The 19107-nt window shown below is 57.9% G+C and overlaps 5 protein-coding genes across 5 annotated transcripts; 1 reads left to right on the top strand and 4 right to left on the bottom strand.

Annotated features, from left to right (window-relative positions):
* Window positions 1–151: 151 nt before the first annotated feature.
* Window positions 152–2299, bottom strand: CORC01_03232 (hsp70-like protein; the record flags this gene model as incomplete). The annotated part of the gene is made up of 3 exons (XM_022614882.1): window positions 152–1950; window positions 2010–2208; window positions 2273–2299. The coding sequence occupies 3 exons, from the start codon at window positions 2297–2299 to the stop codon at window positions 152–154; spliced, it is 2025 nt and encodes a 674-aa protein (XP_022478618.1).
* Window positions 2300–4559: 2260 nt separating this feature from the next.
* On the top strand, window positions 4560–7009 carry CORC01_03231 (uncharacterized protein; the record flags this gene model as incomplete). The annotated part of the gene is made up of 4 exons (XM_022614881.1): window positions 4560–4582; window positions 4648–4716; window positions 4791–6875; window positions 6925–7009. The coding sequence occupies 4 exons, from the start codon at window positions 4560–4562 to the stop codon at window positions 7007–7009; spliced, it is 2262 nt and encodes a 753-aa protein (XP_022478617.1).
* Window positions 7010–7499: 490 nt separating this feature from the next.
* CORC01_03230 (FAD dependent oxidoreductase) lies at window positions 7500–8999 on the bottom strand (the record flags this gene model as incomplete). Its single annotated transcript, XM_022614880.1, has 2 exons — window positions 7500–8642; window positions 8895–8999. 2 exons carry the CDS (start codon window positions 8997–8999, stop codon window positions 7500–7502), a joined length of 1248 nt encoding a protein of 415 aa, XP_022478616.1.
* A 407-nt stretch (window positions 9000–9406) lies between these two features.
* On the bottom strand, window positions 9407–12892 carry CORC01_03229 (uncharacterized protein; the record flags this gene model as incomplete). Its single annotated transcript, XM_022614879.1, has 1 exon — window positions 9407–12892. The coding sequence occupies one exon, from the start codon at window positions 12890–12892 to the stop codon at window positions 9407–9409; it is 3486 nt and encodes a 1161-aa protein (XP_022478615.1).
* A 2517-nt stretch (window positions 12893–15409) lies between these two features.
* CORC01_03228 (uncharacterized protein) lies at window positions 15410–18171 on the bottom strand (the record flags this gene model as incomplete). Its single annotated transcript, XM_022614878.1, has 3 exons — window positions 15410–16391; window positions 16444–16950; window positions 17000–18171. The coding sequence occupies 3 exons, from the start codon at window positions 18169–18171 to the stop codon at window positions 15410–15412; spliced, it is 2661 nt and encodes an 886-aa protein (XP_022478614.1).
* Window positions 18172–19107: the final 936 nt, after the last annotated feature.

Below are 19107 nucleotides of genomic sequence, written 5' to 3'. Positions count from 1 at the left end.
TTGACCGGAATATGAGTACAGTTGGAATACAAACATGAGCAAAGGAAGTCTATGCCCCGCCCAAAAAATAATCAAACATGCTGACAAGCCTTGAATCGGCTCGCGGAGGTGGGTGGTAAGTGAGAAACTAAAAAGACAGGTGTAAAGTCATTTAAGGCTTCTTCTCGTCCTTGTTCTCGGAGGCGTTGGCGTCCTGAGCGGGCTGCTCGCCAGACTCGGCACGGGCCTTGTGCATCTTGTCAAAGAGGTTGAGGGAGGCGACCTGGAGCTCGTCCGTCTTCTCCTTGATCTCAGCGGCGGTGGCGTTGCCCTCGCCGGCCAAGCTCTTGGAGACGAACTCCCGGAGGGAGGCAATCTTCTCACGGATGCCGTCGGCCTCGGTCTTGTCGAGCTTCTCGGAGTACTCGTTGAGCGCGCGCTCAGTGTCGTTCAGGACAGAGTCGGCGCGGTTGGCGGCCTCAATGGCACCCTTGCGCTCCTTGTCGGCCTCGGCGTACTTCTCAGAGTCGTCAACCATCTGCTGGATCTCAGAGTCGGACAGACCAGAGCCGGAAGCAATGGTGATGGACTGGTCCTTGTTGGTGGACTTGTCCTTGGCACCGACGTGGACAATGGAGTCGGCGTCAATGTCAAAGGTGACCTCGATCTGAGGAACACCGCGGTGGGCAGGGGGGATGCCAACCAGCTGGAAGTTACCGAGGAGCTTGTTGTCACGGACGAGCTCACGCTCACCCTGGTACACCTTAATCTCGACGGCGGTCTGGAAGTCGGCAGCAGTGGAGAAGGTCTGGGACTTCTTGGTGGGAATGGTGGTGTTGCGGTTAATGAGACGGGTGAAGACACCGCCGAGGGTCTCGATACCGAGGGAGAGGGGAGTAACGTCGAGGAGCAGGAGATCCTTGACCTCACCGGAGAGGACGGCACCCTGAATGGCGGCACCAATGGCGACAGCCTCATCAGGGTTGACAGACTTGGCGGGGTCACGGCCGAAGATGCTCTTGACGGACTCGGAAACCTTGGGCATGCGAGTCATACCACCGACGAGGATGACCTCCTGGATGTCCTTGGCCTGGAGGTTGGCATCCTTGAGGGCCTTGCGGACAGGGTCGATGGTGCGGGTGATGAGGGGGTCCATCATCTTCTCGAGCTGAGCGCGGGTGAGCTTCTGGTTAATGTGCTTGGGGCCAGAGGCGTCGGCAGTGATGAAAGGCAGGTTGATGTCGGTGGAGAGGGAGGAGGAAAGCTCAATCTTGGCCTTCTCGGCGGCCTCACGGATACGCTGGATGGCCATGCGGTCGTTAGACAGGTCGATGCTGGAGTCCTTCTTGAACTGCTGGACGAGGTGGCGGACAAGGTGGATATCAAAGTCCTCACCACCCAAGTGGGTGTCACCGTTGGTAGACTTGACCTCAAAGACACCGTTCTGGATCTCGAGGACGGAGATATCGAAAGTACCACCGCCAAGATCGTAGACGGCAACAACGCGGTCCTCCTCCTTCTCAAGACCGTAAGCCAGGGCGGCGGCAGTGGGCTCGTTGACAACACGGAGGACGTTGAGGCCAGCAATCTGGCCGGCGTCCTTGGTGGCCTGACGCTGAGAGTCGTTGAAGTAGGCCGGGACAGTGACGACAGCGTTCTTGACGGGCTTGGAGAGGTAGGCCTCGGCGGTCTCCTTCATCTTGTTCAGGACGAAACCACCAATCTGCGAGGGAGAGTACTTCTGGTCGCGAGCAGAAACCCAGGCATCGCCGTTGGTGTGCTGGACAATCTTGTAGGGAACCTCCTTGATGTCACGCTGGACCTCAGCGTCGGTGAACTTGCGGCCGATGAGACGCTTAGTGGCGAAGAGGGTGTTCTCGGGGTTGACGACAGCCTGGCGCTTGGCAGCGACACCGACGAGACGCTCGCCATCCTGAGCAAAAGCGACCACTGACGGCGTTGTGCGAGCACCTATTGATGGTTGTCAGTATGCTGATGCGCGGGAAGATGTTTCTATGGATTCTGCTCACCCTCCGAGTTCTCGATAATCTTGGGAACCTTGCCCTCCATGATGGCGACGGCAGAGTTGGTGGTACCGAGATCGATACCGATCACGGAGCCCTGGACCTTGCCCTCAGGCGCTGTTGACTCATAGCGAGCAAACTTGGAGGCGAAGGGCTGGCGAACGAAGCCGGCGGAGCGGGCGACAGAGCTGGTAGCTCTGGGAAGCTGTTGCGCGTTAGCATGCAAAAACTTTGATGGGTCGCGACAGGTGTCACGAGTGAAAACGTACAGCTCTGGAGAAGCGTGCAGACATCATCTTGCCTGACTTTGTGTGGGTATAACAAAAGGGGATGGAGGGAAAAGAAGATGGCGCGCGGAAAGGAATGGAAAAGCGGTTATTATAGAGTACACAGTGGATGAATTGGGGGAGGGAGGAGGTGGAGGATGCGAAGAAATGATGATGGCAAGGAGAGTTCGAAATTTTTTGACCCGAAAAATGATGCGCGCCCCCGGTCATAGAAGCCGACCGAATCCCGCCATGTCGGACGCCGGCATCGGTTATTCCGAATAGCAAGGAGCTCCACCACCAGATATTCTTTGTGGAGCTTTCCAGGTTCTCAGCAGTGGGGGGTGAAGTGCACGTGACGAATGAATGGCGGCCACAAGCTTGAATCAACGGGATCGCCCGGCCATTGCAGGTAATGGCCGTGGCGCTAGTGGACGTGTCAGCGGCCAGGGACGGAGCTAGGGGAGAGCTCGGCTGGAAATTTTTCGAGTCTCTTGAGCTCTTAGCTGTGGCGGCGGATGCACTGACGTGTTGATGTTGCTGACTGGCCGACACGATTCATCCCCCTGGCATGTAGACACTGGAGGTCGAGGAAAATGTATCTCTCACTCCTGCGCCTTCGTCTCGCGCGCCAACCCGCTGCCTCTAAGAACGGTTTTCCCAAATCGTGATGATTTACTACAAGTCGAGCTTCCCTAGTGGTACTTGCACTCCGTCGTCTGATTACCAGCCACTTGAGAGACGCGCATTCTGCTCTACAATGTGCATGAGTAAGAGTTGGAGTGGTCCACCGGCTTCGCGGAAAGCACACCCGATCCAGCAGGCCCCGACGGCAGTGCTTCCGGCCCCGAAAGGTGGATCACGACGGTGGGTCCGCAAGCCCGAGGTCGGATCAAGGCTTGGCGCAACGCTGAGCTTCGCCTAGATGTTCCGGTGGCTCTGATCAACTCTTTCGAGCGTGTATCAACGCATCCAACAAATTCGCGAATCACAGAGTAGGCCGGGGTAGCATATAAACTCGTCAAACTTGGATTTGCGTTAAGCTGTATTCAGTACCAAAATCATGCTGACCTCCGCCACCTCTTGAGGTTAAGAGCCTAAGAGAAGGCTCTTACTGGTAAGGTAAGTTGCCTGGGTAAGACAACGGGAGCACGGGCTAGCGCAAACCCGAGTTTGACGAGTTCTACGGCATGAGAACTTCATACAATTTTTTTCGGTGGTGCTTTGGCGTCGGTCAGTGGTTTCCGAAACCACCGACCTTCCTTACACATTAAGCTCCTCATTGACAGATCGGATTACGCAAGTACGCAAGGTGCTCAAACATGACTCTAGTGTCCATTTCTAGCACGTCTTACAAGTTGCTTTTCACTCAAGTCATCTACCCTGCGGCCTTTATGGTGATTGGACTGAGCGCGGTGAGCCTGGAGTATTTAGGTCAAACAAGTCTAACCAAGGCACTGCAGTTCTCGCTGATAAGTTGTGCCACTCATCCAAGATCCAAATGACCTGATCAAGAAGCAAGAGTAGTTCCCATTGCTTTCTCTCTGGAGCGTTGCTCTCGAATCAAACGCGATGACTGGGCAAGAAATGGTTTGCATTAATTCTACCTACCTCTTACGAGATACCAGTTTAGGTCACGGATATTTGCCGACATTTTGGATAGAGAAGAAAAGCCTGGATAGTCGCATCGAGGCGGGTTGGTACTAATTCCTTTTCTAGGTACCTTAGACACATCGGAAGATGCCCTACGAAAGCGCTAGGAACCCCGTGTTGAAATGGCGTCTTTGGGCCAAAGACCAAGCCAACAATTGGGTTGGATGTCTGTTTAGACCCCTGACGACCTAACAACACCTTACCCAGGCACTATTGGCTGGTAACTGAAGTAGGGTAGGTAAGCAGCAGCCCAAGCTCCTGTCCCGAGGCATCAGCCCCGAGGTACGTACTGTAGAGGTGCTCCCCTGTCCTGTCGCCTTTTAAATCGAGAGCGCACCTCAGCGCCAACCAACCACGACGAAGGGGAAAAGCAGAACAGGCCCCTCCTGCCATACACGGACGTCATGCGGGAAGTTGCCTCTCGTCTCGCGCAACTCACATCGTCCCCAAACATCCGACACCCCGAATCATCCCACGGCTTCTCCAGTCGCTGTATATTCACCGCTGTCGCAATTGCATCGATCAGCACGCGGATGGGATTGATTGCACTGGCGGCCCTGCTCACGATCACACGTGCCTCGGCACATACATGTTTGCTTCCCCACGGGCGAACCCTCTGGCCACTCCATAAGCCATCATGGCTGTGAAAGATGGCGTCTCGTATGCCCCTCCCAAGACGACAATGGACTCGATTTGGCTTGTCAGGCTGACTCCGATCGCTACAGTTACTATCCGACAAGCGACTTGATCTCCAAGAGGCCACGGAAACACTACCGCATCCCGGTCCATTCTCAGTGCGTCGGCCTCTCCGTCATCTATTTCCACAACGCGCACTTTGCATGCAGCGAGTACTAACCACTTCTTATAGACACTGGCAACTACGATCGCTCATCAGCGCCGAGAAACAAAACCTTGTCTACTTCCCCGGGGGCGCCGGGGCCGCTGGCAGCTATCATGTTCAGCGGCTGAACACGACGACCAAGGAGTGCGAGACCGTCAAGTTCCTCTCCTTTTCGCCACGGTGTCTAGTCGCCGAGAACGGCTGGGTGTGCTGCGGAGGAGAAACGGGCGAGTTCACGGCGATACAGATGGACAGCGCTGGCGATGACGATAACAACCTTGATTTGCAACTCAACTTGGAACCCAGCGCCGGGTTACCCATCGGGGTCGACTCCGAGTCCCCTCGACCGCAAGATAGCATCTTTGGGCTTCTAAGCCATTCACGGCGGATGAATATGGGCACCCGGCTGGATAAGAGCGTCATTGCCAAGAGCCAGAAGCTCGCGCGCGACCGTGTCAACTGCATAACGATGTGGTTCCCCCCAGCGGCCGGCCCAATGCATCACGGAGCGTACACAGAGCCCGCCGCCGTCCTGGCAAACAACGACAAGACGGTGGTTTTGGTCGGCTTGCGCGACTTTGATAATCAGGACAAGGTCGAGCCTCTGGATATAGTGACGTATCCGGACTATGTTAACCGAGCCATAATCTCCCCGGATGGTCGCCTATTGTGCGCAATCCTCGATGACCCTTATTTGTACATTCACCATCGCACCGAGGCACCAATCGACGAGAATGGGCCATTCCGCAACGACGACAAGGTCGAGTACCGCTGGGAACTGTGTGGCAAGATCCTGCTCAAGAGCCAGCGTCGAGACGACGGATCCGACAGCAGAGGAAGTTTCGCGGCGTGCTTTTCCAATACGGGGGCGTATCTGGCTGTCGGAACACAATACGGCACCATTTCAGTATTTGACGTTGCGAGCCTCACTGATCCGGATGTCGCCGATCCGCTGCTAACGTCCTTTACATCGTCACGGCCGATGGCCGGGTCGGGCGCAGTTCGCGACATGGCTTTTTGTCCTGGACCGTATGACCTCCTGGCTTGGACCGAAGATCGCGGCCACGTTGGTATTGCGGATCTAAGGAGTGGGTTTGTGCAGCGTCAAATTTTGGACATTAGCGCCACAGACGACTACGACCAAATCCCCGTCCTTGATCGTGCCACGATTGACCCGCGGCTGCTAGAGGGTCGTGGCGAACCGCACGATACCCTCTCGTCTATCCTGCCAGAGGCTAGCGAGAGCCGGCGGCGGCGACTCGACGGCCCAGGGCGTCAACATCTAGCACTGACACCCGACGAGACGAGGGTGCTTGAAGCTCTGCAGGAGGAGCGCCGAAGGCGAGAGCAGAGGGACCGAATCGCGGCACGAATGGCAGAGCAGACGTCCCAGCAACCGCCGATGCAGTTCTTCGGGGGGTTACCTCCCATAGGCGGGAGAGGTGCTCGTATTGACCCCGAAGCAGTGGCGCGCGCACGATTGTTTGCGCAACGAGACCCAGCGCAGAGGGCGCAGAGAGGAGAGAGACCAGTAGCACGTGCGAGCCGCGACCATACACCTGGCGAGGCAGGCGAGGCCAGTAATGACGCGAACCAGAACGTGTCTAGGGCGATCGGAGACCTCCTTGGAAATATCCGTGACTCGAGAGAGCGAGCTCAGGAGCGCATACGTACCGCTCAGCGTCTCATACTGCAGTCCAACTCGGGCCGGGACAGTATGCTGGACTTACAGTCCAGCTCTGATCGAGACCTGGGCCTGGCGACTCCCCACCCACCACGACGTTCAGCGAGCATACGGCCGAGTGAAACTTTGGCGGCGGCACAGCGCGGATCAAGCGGCCTGCGCAGCCTGACGCCGTCGGGTAGCGGCTGGGCAGACCTGGAAGCGCTCTACACCATGTCGTTTGAGAGCAACATCCAGGATCTCCGGCAAGCCGTCCGGGACCGCGACAGGGAAATACTGCCGCTGCTCAACAGCGTCGCCATGCGTGAGGTGGAGGAACGGCACAACAACAACCGCCGACGGCTAATGGCCGAGCACGGCGTCCACGAAGCACCTCCCGAACCCGACAATACTGCCGGGATCTCGTGGAGCGAGGATGGCAGAATCTTGTAAGTTACATTCGTCACACGTCCAAGGGGAATCTCACTGACAGACCAGGTACGTTGGTGCGGAAAATGGCATCTATGAATTCCACGTCGATGTACAGGGCCGCAAGTTCCACCCCAGCTTGACGTTGCGGTAACGTGTATACCTTTGAAGTCTAGTTCGCTGGCGTTGGCGGGGCCAATGGTAGGGCTACCGAGTGATTGATTGTACAGCCGAAACTGAAACAGCTGCCCCGGAGGACGGCGTCGCGGAGTTTCGCATGATTTATGATTCGGGGAGGGCACGGGATGTTTTTTGACGACATACACACACACACACACACACACACACACACACACACACACACACAAACACACACACACACGCATTCTCTGTGAATAGTTTGCAGCGTCATTCTGGTTTTGTTTGCAACATGTGGTTGAATTTGTGGTAGGATGGATTATATCTAATGCGCTCGACCGCAGCCAGGTCTGGCCCAATGATTGCTTTTCTTCGCGTGTGTACTACATTAGTCTTGCAGAGCATAGGATAGGTATCCTAGCGTTTCGTTTGGTTTGGGATCGGATTCCTCTGCGTCAGAGACACAGAATGAACACAAAGCCATTACAGTATACCTTGATCCAATCTCACCCGTACACAATCTCGTCGACCCGTTCCGCAATCGCCAAACAGCTCGTGAGTCCGGGGCTCTCGATGCCCAGCAAGTTCACCCATCCCTCGTACCCTTCCTCCTTGCGGACAATAAAATCGTGGAACCCGCTGCCCTCGGCCACGGCCTGTTTCCTTCCCAACTTGGGCCGTATCCCCGCGTAATCCGGCACCAGGGCACTGGCGTCGATGTCGGGCAGGTACTTCTTGATGGCCTCGACGGCGTCCGGGAGCCGCGCGCCGTTGACGGCCAGGTCATTGGGGGAATCGACCCACTCCACGTCCGGCCCGAAGCGCAGGCGGCCCGCGAGGTCGAGCGTCAGGTGCGTTCCCAGACCGCCGGCGCCGGGTTCGGGAGCCGGGTAAATCAATCGGCGGACTTTGGGCGCCGCAGCAGCACCACTACCACCACCAGAGTAGGAAAAGTAATTGCCCTTTGCGTAGAACATGTCTTTCCGTTGCGAGGCGGGCACAATCATGTTGTGGACATCCACCGCGCCCAAGCCCGCCGCGTTGACCAGCACCTCGGCCGTGACGCTGCTCTCCTCCCCCGTAGCCGGATCCCGCACCGTCACCTCCCACCCGGCGCTCCCCCCTTGCCCGAGGGGCCGGACGCCCACCACGGCAGAACTCAGCGCCACCACCCCGCCCGCGTCCTCAAACAGCCCCGTCAAGGCGACCATGAGCCCGTGCGAATCCACAATGCCCGTCGTAGGACTCTCCAGCACGCCGGCGGCGGCCCTCACCTCCGGCTCCAACCGCCTCGCCTCCGCCTCGCCGACCCACCGCACGGGGACGTCAATCGTATCCTTACAGAAATCATGCACGCGCTGCAGCGCCGCCCGCTGCGCATCATTCTGCGCAACGATCCATTTCCCCGTGTTGGCGTGCCCCACGTGATGCTTCTCGCAGAAATCATACAGGAGGTGCTTCCCGCGCACGCAGAGGCGCGTCTTGAGGGTGCCCGCGCCGTAGTAGATGCCCGCGTGGATGACCTCGCTGTTGCGCGACGACGTCTCTGTCCCGACGGCGCCGTGGCGCTCTAGCAGGACGGTGGACGTGCCCTGGCGGTTGGCGAGGGTGCGGGCTACCGCGAGGCCGACGGCGCCGCCGCCAATGACCTGCTCATGCGGTCAGGTGTTTGTTATGGGAGTTTTGTGGTCGCGAGGTTTCGAGGTTGTGAGGTTTGGTTCATATTGGGAACACGCCCGCGAAGAAATGTTGGGGGGGGGGGGGGTTGTTCTCTCCGGGAAAACTCACGACATGGGTAAAGTCGACGGCTCTAGCGGGAGTGGTCGGACAGGTCCTGTGTGGACCACGCCCGCGACTAAATGTGGGGGGGGGGGGGGGTTGTTCTCTCCGGGAAAACTCACGACATGGGTAAAGTCGACGGCTCTAGCGGGAGTGGTCGACAAGTCCCGACGGGAGGTCCGCGCGAGTCCATTGAGTACGTGCAGAGCTGGACGTCTCAGCGACATGTTTGACTTCTCTGCCGCAGGTTCTCGTCTTTTGACTGACTTTTTGTGTGTGTGAAGATGTTTGTAAGTGTGTTTCCACTCTCCGATGACGCAACCGGCGGGTTGCAAGGGTCCTGGACGTCCCATTTATCGTTAGTCAGGTACACGATTCCTCCACTATGGATTGCAATGAGTGGCTGTACCTCGCTAATGGTCGACAACGACATCTAAAGACGTCGACCAGCGTGGATTGACACGATACTACAGTCTACACAGTTCACTCGCCGTCAGTGGCATTCTATAAGACAAAGCCTCGTTGTACAATTCTTAGAGTCATAAAAAACGTCATCTCATCGATTAAAAACAGTATGTATGTAATGTAGGTATTCTCATGTGCACGCCGCCAGTCCCCCCCATCTCCTGCCACATTAATCCACGCCGCCGTCATCGCTCTTGACATCACTCTTGGCGTCACTCTTGACATCAGATTTTGTGTCCAGGTGGGTGTTAGGCTTGATGTCCGGCTTAGTGTCCGGCTTGGCGTCCGTCTTGGTTTCCGGCTTGATTTCCGGTTTGGTCTCCGGCTTGGGCGACGTTTTCCGACTCGATCCCCCTCTACCCACAATCTTCTCCGTCCAATTCCACCCGCCGAGCGGCGTCGACGACCGGTTACCCTCCTTATCCTTAAACTCCGCAGACGTGGGACTCTTGACACTAGCAGTTGTCGCAGTCGTCTCGCTGTCGTCGCTATCATCCGCCCAGTCCCGGTCACTCCACGTCATGGAGTCGACTCTCTCGGGGCGCGGCGCCCTCGACGACCGAGTGATCCTGGGCGGGCTGGCCGACGAGCTGCGCGAGGACGACCGTCGTTTAGGCTGCGCTTGCATGTCTGGAACGCGGTCTTCCGCTTCACGCTGCGAGTTGGGAGACAAGAGGCCCGCGATAGGCCTTTCGTCCGATCCGTCGTCGCCAGTTGACCCAACACCGCTGTCTCTGACCTCGTCACCGTACTTGTTGGGTGGCTGTTCCATATCTAACGCAAGCTCGCCGGAGCCCTCGTCCTCGTCGCGTGTTCTCGCCGTGGCGGAATCGCTAAAGTGGGCATCGACCAGGTGCTTCACAACCGGCCAGCCGTAGGCGTTGGCAAACATCCTGCGCACGATAATGTTGTTGTGCGCGTCGGGTTCCAGCTTGACGAGAACCTTTCGCCATGCCAAACCGCGGTGGTAGGCTCGGGCAATCTTCTCCTCGACCCGCATCTGCGACCCGTCAATTTCCTCGTCGGGGCCCTTGTCGGGGTTCGTATTGACCGTGTCGTCGTAGTCCCGCGTGGAGTCCATGGTGCCCTCGTGTGAGAAGCGCTGCGACGGGTGGGGGGACGAGTCCGTACTAGTCCTCGAACCGCCAGACCCCGTCGAAGCGGCCCGTCGGAACGTGCTTCTCCGAGACGCCAGGGATCCGGTGGGTTTCTTCTTCAGCGGCGGAGGCGGTATGTCACTCGGGTGATAGACGCGGTCATGAAAGATTGCCCTAGGACGCTTGGAAGGGTCGATGAGGTACTCCGTAGTCGGGATTTTGGGGTTGATAATATCGTGCGCGGACTCGAAGAAGCTTGTCCTCGGCGGTGCGACGTGTTGTTGGTCCCGCTCCATCTCGTGGCCGGCAGTGACCTTGTTGTTGTTGGTTCCGGACGTCTGTGGGATCTCGTCAAAGTTGATCGTCTGACTGCGCTTGTAGATTTTGTTCTGCTTGTTGGACATGCTGGGTGTCTTTGGTTGCGTCTTGGCCTGCGTCTGCTCGCTGCCCTTGAACAGGGAAAAGAAGCCGGCAAATGGACCGCTGTTTGAGTCCTTGGCACCCTCGGGGCCGCTCTCGTTGAACGGAGTCGGCACCGACCGCAGACTCACTCGGTCATCTTCCACCATGGCATTGCGTGATGGCTGTGGCACCTCGACGGCATCCGTCGGCGCCGTCGGCGTGATGTTGCCAGAGTGGTCGTCCGACGTCTCTCCCTCGTCTGGGGTAAGGAATGCACTCGATCTCCGGGGTGTCGGTGCCAGACTGCCGCCAGTGAGTTCGGCCCAGCCAGCTCCTACCAGTGTCTCGACCAAGCCAGCCTCCCGTCGCGCCTTTTCCACGCGTCCCAGTCCTTGCCAGTCCAGGAACAAAAGACAGCTGGTCCTCAGCGGCACGATGCCGTCGTTGACAACGTTGGAGTAGACCGTTCGGTTGCGGAACTTCTTGAGCGCCGTGTGCGCGGGACCCGTCGGCAGGATCCGTAAAAGAGGCTTCGACTCGGGCTGCACTTCGCCCATGACCCTCTTGTGTGCGCTCTCGCCGAGGTTGCTGACGATGGCTCCCCACCCGCTCCTCGCAATGGTGGGCGCTCGCCACGTGAGACCGAGATCCTGACCCGTCCTGCCGACCAGGCCAAAGTCCAGGGCGAACTTGACATACAGGGGGTTTTCGTTGCTGAGGCCGAGAAAGGGTGTGGCAAGGGCGACAAAGTTGATTGGTTTAATAATGTTGAAAAAGTCTGGCGAGTGTTTTTGTATATAAGCAACCGCGTACGTTTGTATCAGACCACCCAGGGAGTGCCCGATGAAACTGATGCTGGTGATCTTGAACGGACGCTTCTCGTCTGATACCCTTTCATGTATCGTGCTGTGTTTGTGGGCTGCCTTGCCGCTGTCTGATTCCGGCTTGTTGAAAACGGCAGAGACGGCGGACTCTGCATGTCCCTTCCTGGACGGCAGGAATGGCTGGTCGGGGTACGACATGGATAGGATGTACCTAGCCAGTCTCTTACCCAGATACTTGATACCCCTTTCAGTCTTTGTCGCGTTGCCCGAGAAGCCACGCACAATGACCTCTTCATCGTCCCCATCGTCTTCTGCAGGGCTGTCATCTTGGGCCTTGTCGTTGACTTTGACATTGGCCTTGGCTTCGTCAGAGCTACCCTTGTCATCAGTGACATTCCTCTCAGCGCGCTCCTTGGCACGCCGGGCCTTGGCATCAATCTTTGCCTGTGCTACGGTCTGATCAATGCTCTCTTTCAGGTACAGCATATCAGCGCCCAGGTTGCTGTGCAGGCCATGGGTGATGACAACCAGGTGCACCTTTTTCTGCTTGATCTCGGGCTTTTCCTCTGCCGGTCTTTCCTGGGTGACGACGCTCTCCACAGCCTGGTCTTTTTTCGCGCGGCTCTTGAGGCGGTCAATATTGAGATCGTCCCAGCCCGGAAGCCTCGGGGTGTTCCACAATGCGGCTGTGTCCTCCACCTTGAGCCGTATCGCCTTGGAGAAGACGCCCTTCGGCTGCGCCGGATGATGGCCGTCCTTGGCACCCATGCTCTGCTGGTGGTCGGCGACCTTGCCGGGCTGCGGGACCTGCGCCTGGCCCCCGATGACGGGCAGCGACGAACTGAGGTTGAGCGACTTCGCGTCCCTCGCTATCGTAACCTCGTACCCGACGGCGGCCGAGGTGGAGAAGATGACCTGCGATGACACCTCGACGATCCACGAGGCGCTCTCGGTCTCGGTCTCCCCGGGTGCCCCGCCGCCGAAGTGTCCGCCGCCTCCGGTGCCCGCGCTCTGCCTTATGTGCTCCGGCACGATCAGCTCGCACTCCCACGAGCCGCCGGCCTTGAGCATGGGTTCGAATTCGGGAACGCCATAGCGGCGGGGGTTCGCAAACTTGACGTTGGGGTTGAAGTTGGACGGGTAGGCGGCGGCGCCCAGCGTGTACGGGCCGTGGACGAAGGCGGCGCGCAGGGCGATGGCGGAGGTGTTGCGGACGCGCAAGTAGAGGCGTTCGGGCGAGGGCAGGATTCGGTCCTGGGAGGGTGTGTAGGTGACGGTGTAGCGGACGACCTCTCCGATCTTGACACTGCCGACCTGGTATACGAGGAGCATTGTGCTGCCGGGGAGGAGACAGGCGGGTTGGGGGGGCTGTCGTGGGTTGCTACTGTCGGTTCGTTGTCGACGCCGTCATCTCCGGGTAATGGCTGCTCGAGGTGGGGGAGAGGGAGGGTTTCGATGAGGAGCTGGCGGTGAAGAAGCCGAGATTGGCACGGTTGGAGCTGAAGACGTTCTTTAATGTTTGAGGGAGGCCGGATCGCGTGTTTGGAGGCAAGGCTTGAGGAAAAGTCGAGAGGGCATGTGAGGTGTAACCCGAAGTAGGAGGGTCCGGAGTGGAAGTACGAATACGTGCTGTCCTAGTGGAGGATGTAAGAAAGGATGGGGAAAGGAGAAAGACGATGGGGGAACACGGAGCTTGCAGCTGGATGGCCCCGGCCCCGGTGGTACAGCTGGCAAAAGGTAAGGTAAGTTATGTTGGGTTCCAGGTTGATGTACAAAATAGGGCAAAGCTTGCATTGGCAGCGGAATGAATCCCCGACGAGAACGAGAGCGGCCAGCAGATGCAGCGAGCAGGCCGAGAGCGATGGCGCCGATGGGAAAGAGAGCACGAGGGATCCGGCAGACCAGGGACGGGCAGGGGGGGTGCGGGTGCAGTGCGCCGCTAAAGAGCGTACAGCATGCACAGACAACGTCATTGGGTGAAGGCGAAGCCTTTTCGGCAGCCCTGGTCACTGGTCACTGGGCAGTGGTCAGTGGTCGGTCTCCTCCCCGTCCATTACCTTTACTTTCTTCTCCATTGACAACAAGTGAGTGCTAAGCTTTCAACCCCACCGTGCCCGCCGTGCCCGCCGTGCCCGCCGTGCCCGCCTTAAATGAATCTGCTAGATCCACGAGCACACGAGGCGTAGGTACTCACTCGTCGCCTCATCAAACGGCAGGGTCCCTCTTCGCCAAGCTTGTCGGGCCTTGTTGAAATCCAGACCCTCGATTATACTTCTCCGCGGTCCGATCTGAGAGGAGGAAGTACGTATAGATGTTCGTATGGATGGATGGGGTTTGGGGAAGAGCCAGACACCCAGCTTCATTCTAAAGTCACGTTCGAATCATGACAGGCCAAAGTTGAGAATGCCATACTGCCCTAAACCCCCCAAAACCGCAGACACGGCGCGACCAAGAAAGGGAAAAAAGAAGACCAGCATTCTCCGGCCTTTCAATTCGTCGCCAATGGTCCGAGCAAAAGATCAGTCCAGCTCAAACCCCACCGTCTGGGACTGAGGACCCCAAGGCAAAGCTGTGTTGCAGGCATCGAAGCAGGGAGAACCAGGCCAGACTTCCATCAATGGAACATTGAATCGAGATGTCCATTGGTGTGGGGAGGGGCCCTGCCATCCATCTCCAACGCTGCCCCAAACTCTACTTCCTCCATCACTCGACCTCACAGAGTGACAGACTACGGATAGATCTCGTGTGAGAAAATCCCATGTAACTTGCCTTACCTCTACCTACCTCCTCGATACTTTGCGCCGCGTACGTGCGCTTCCATATGCGAGATGTGGTCTGCCGTCGGTGCAACGCATCTCATCCCATCCCATCCCTCCCTACCTCTTCCCAATCCCCAATTCCCTGGCTGAGAATCGGAGCGTCACATATAAACGAGTCGCAAACCAGCAAGTTCCCTGAGATGGCCAAATGGCCCGTCAATGCAAAGCTGCGAACCACGTCCACGTCCACGTCCACATACACGTCACGAGCACCGGCGGGGAAAAGGGAACGGGAATCACCCACGAACGAGTCAGCCGCCTCGGTTCCCCAACTTTCAGTCCGACGTCAGTCGCCAGCGAGATGACCCAGTCGACCCCGGACCCAAGTCCGTAAAAGCTCCCATACCTCACAGATAGATTGCCCACATGAACATCGTGACATCCCACCAACGTATCATCTGCCAACAAGACCAAAAAAAATCAACCACCCATCAAAAACCGCAACCTAACTCAAACAAAGCATCTCCTACGGGAAAACAACGTGCAACATACACTTGGCCATGCTCCAGCACCCAAGATAGGCAATCTCCACGTCGCCTCCATCCTCGGTTGGCCCACGACATCAGACGGCCAGGCGATCCCAGCAATACAAACCACAAGTTCACAACACAACAGCGCGAACCGACCGAGGCAACATAGTTCACATGAAGAACGACCGAGCTGTGCTATGCTGTGCCGTGCTGAGCGAGGGCAAGCAACGCAAGGCGAAGCACCAAAAACGAAAACTCACGTTATGCTTCACTTAAAACTCTGTCAACTATAATTCCCCGAGAACCTTGCCCCTAAGCAACCCATGTCCATCCGAGGATATATCACGCCTTTAGTATTATATGCATAAGTAATAATCACCCGCCCTCCCCACGAGAATAGCAAAGAGCCTTTCCCAACCCGCCAACGCGTAACATGGAACAGAAACATGGCCAGAATTCGCAAATCATAAGTCGTGCTGTGTGCTGTGTCTCTCTGCTTCACTGTCTTTAAATACTTTCCTTCTCTGTCGTAATACTAAGATTCCGCCTTCTCAGTCATATCATGCCACGACTGCATGTTCTCCCTCGGGCCTACCCGGCCACACGTAGTTTCGCCATTCGTGCACCCGGTTCACGCCGCGCCCAATGCCCGTGAGCCCGGCGAGCGTCGATGACTTGGGCTCCTCTCGCATTCGTCTCCGGCTTCGGGGAGTGTGCGCCGCCGCTTCCATCTCATAGTCTTGTATCATCCGCCCCGGCACCACCCGCTCGGATGGTCGCGTCGTCCTGGCGCTGGTGTACACATCCTCTTCCATTGTGTGTCTTCTCAGCATCGGTATCGGTGGCGGCATCGGCGGCGGCGGGCCCATGGTCATTGGTCCCATCATGGGAGGAGGAGGACCCATGATGGGAGCTGCCATGGACGCGAGCGGCGGTAGTGGCGGCGGCGCCGTCATGCCCGGCCGGGGACCACCTGGACTCGAACGCGACTCGGAGAATCGCTCAGCCAAACGCTGCCCAAGAGGATCCTGAGGAAGACCTCTTGCCCGGTTGACGCCCGACATGTAATCGGTTGGCAGCGGTCGCTCAAACGCTGTCGGTGGCGTTGGCGCCGGCGGCACGGGCGCGGATGCGAATACGTCTGGCTCTCTGCGATAGTCTTCGTTCATAAAGTGGCCGGCCGTGTTGCCGAGACCGATGATATCCCCGTACCCTCTGTCATAAGCATCGTCGAGCTCGTAAGTCTGCATCGTCCGCGCGAGGTCTTCGTCGCGGTTCTCTTGGAACCTCCTCATCAGTCTGCTGTCGTACTCTTGGGATCGCGAACGAGACATCGTGGGCCCTACGCCTGCTGATCGGATGCTTCTTGTGCTTCTCGGGGTCTCGGCACCCAGCTCCGGCCGCTCCATTCGCTGGCCCATCGCCAACGGCACATGCATCCCATTGAGCCGATCGGCGTCCGCCGTCTCATAATTGAACCACGGACAATCGCAGCTCTTCCACTTGGTGCCGCACACCATGCAAAACTGCGCTCCGCAAATACTGCCCCACAGGTCAGCAAAGATATCAGACAGAAGAACCAAACTTCGCTTACCATGTCATGTGGTTGCAGCCCTCCTTGAGCTCAACCATGTGACTGCACTTGTAGCAACGTTTCCATCCCTCATCCTTGGCGTGGTCCAGGAACTTCGTCGTCTCCTCGTCGTCGGGGCATTCCCTCGACGAGTGCCACCGGCCATTGCAAGAGCAGCATACCTTGGTCCTGCAGTGACCGCATTTGGCGGATTGGCGGCCCCCTTCATTGCGCATGCATTGGGGCTTGATCCACGCGCCACACTTTCTCGAAGGGCAGTAAATGCGGTTGCGGGCCGTATATTCTGCAAACTTTCTATTCCACTTCTTCTTGAAGTCGTTCGTGAACAAGTGGTCGACATGCTTCAAGGGTATATTTGCGGCACAGCACTTTGGAGGCATTTGCTGCGGATCGGTGATGGATATCTTAAAGTGCCTCTTGAGGCACGGGTCACACATTCGATGACCGCACTTGAACTTTGCGACCCTGCTCGCCGGGAACTCATCCATACACACAAGACATTCGATTCTGGTTGACGGCGTTAGTAGTTGCAGATGGAAACCTTTGGGCGACCTACCTGGCTGGCTTCTCTGACGAGCGGGAGACGGTACTCCCCGTGAGTACGTTTCCCAAGAAAGTAGACGACCGCCTATTCGACGAAGTCGTGCTTTGCGTGTGCGACGTGACATGCGATGCCCCCGAGACGGTATTGGAGCGGCGGATTGGCCGCGTCTCTGAGTACACAACCTGGGGCGGGTGTCTCTTGGAATGCCTGCTCGGGGTCAATTCAAGACGACCCCGATCCGGACGAATCTCGTAAGCCAACCTCTTGGAGGCGCTAGGAGGCTGAGAGATCTCGTACGTCTTGGCCGAGGAACGATGGCGGCTTGATCTCCTGACGGGACTATGAGAATGCTGCCTGGGATAGTATCTGTCGGACGCCGGACGCGACGACGACGGGTGAGAGCGGTGCCGCGACGACGAGCGGCTGAGGTCGCCCATGGACTGCCGCGGCGTAGGCTCCGTAGAGCCATCCTCCTCCAAGTAGATGATCTTTTTGACTTTTCTACGGCGCTTCGGTGTCTTTTCGGCTGACGGCGGCGTCCGCCGCTCGACAATGGTTTGGGTATGGCGTTTTGCCTTTTCGTACCCTACCCGTTCCCGCTCCCGCCTGTCTCTTTCACGTCGTCTTTCCCGCTTCTCTTCGTGTGATGAGACGGTAGTTTCCGAGTCCTTGTCCGACTCCGTCTCCGAGTCAGACTGCGAATATCTCGACGACCGCCTCGACTCGTGGACCCGCGGCGTCCTCGAGTGATGGGCCGTGCTGCGGCTCCGGTGTCGACTCGAGGTCTGCTGCCGCCGCCGTCTACCTAGGGGGGATTCCTCCTCTTGGTCGTCCTCCTCGTCATCCTCGTCCTCGTCCTCGTCGTCGTAGGGGTCATAGCCGTTGTCCACCGGTACCCTTCCCCTCCTGTACGGAGCAGCAGCCTTGGGGGTTCTGGGCATCGTGGCTCCTGGGGTGGGAGGCGCACTGCTGAGCTTTACGATTCTTCTCGGTCCCAAGGGCGAGCTCGTCTCGTCGGGCCCTTGTATAAAGTCTCTGGGTCTCCGGTAGGGCATCGGGTCGTAGGTCGACTCAGCAGCGGTGGGGTGAGGGTGCCAATCATAGTCGGGCATTTGCGGCGGGCTGGGAGGATGCCGGCGTCGGCTCGTTCTCCTGTGCAACTCTGCGCCATCTCGATAGGCCATTGGGCTGGGGTCAGCCTCATCCGGGAGTCGAGGAAGTTTTTAGTAAGGGGAGCGGGAGCGGGACGTGTGGTGAGGTGAGATCTCTTGGTCGAGAAGGGGTGTGCACCCGGACAGCTGGTTGCTCGTGAGTGGGTGGTTTCAATTCATGCCGTGGAGCGGTGATTGGGTTTGGATGGCGGGTTGCATATCGGACATGCACATGCGGTGATATTGCACGCCCTACTTTGTTTTTTTGCCTGCAACGACGACGGCAAGCTGCGACTGTTTGCCTCGTCTCGTCCGTTGGTGCCCCTCGATGAGGTATCAATCGGGCAGCAGCGGGAGCTGTTTGGTCGGACGGCAGCTTGGTGGAGGAGACGACCACAATAGGTAGACTAGGTAGACGAATGCCTTGATGGATCACAACTCGAAGGATCGGTTTAGTTGGGCCGGTCCATGTGCGAGAGGACTGGTAGCCTGGAGCAAGGTCCAAGTGAGGCAGAGGGAGAGAAGTGTGCCGGTTGGCGAATGGTTTGTGACAGCCCAGAAATCAGTCACTTGGGGAGCCAGGACTCAGGAGTCATTGGAGAGCTCTGCCACTGGCAGGAACAGGGCGCCGCTGAGGCACAGCGCAACCGATTGGCCCCTGTTGCGGGCAGCGGGGGTGAGCTTCACCTCTGTGTTTCCTCTCTCTCTGTCTCTCTAATCATTCACATCCAATCCCAAGGTCTTGGTGAGATCCAATTGTCTCTGCCTGTGCCCGCCTGCCGCCCCATGCCCTCTCCTCTGAGGTGTCTGACTCTGCCCCCCCTTTGGTCCAGAACCATTGAACCAGTAAGGGCAGCTGTTCGGCGTCCGTTTGACCCGCCCTCGTGTTCAAATGGATCGGTCCGCTCGCTCGTTCGTTCCAGCCTCCTCAACGACCACGAGAGTCCCTGCGCCTCGTGTGTTCGTTAC

This window comes from Colletotrichum orchidophilum, assembly GCF_001831195.1.
Source record: "Colletotrichum orchidophilum strain IMI 309357 chromosome Unknown Scaffold_19.1, whole genome shotgun sequence".
In the NCBI taxonomy this organism is placed as follows: domain Eukaryota; kingdom Fungi; phylum Ascomycota; class Sordariomycetes; order Glomerellales; family Glomerellaceae; genus Colletotrichum; species Colletotrichum orchidophilum.
This window is presented reverse-complemented; position numbering and strand designations above follow the sequence as displayed.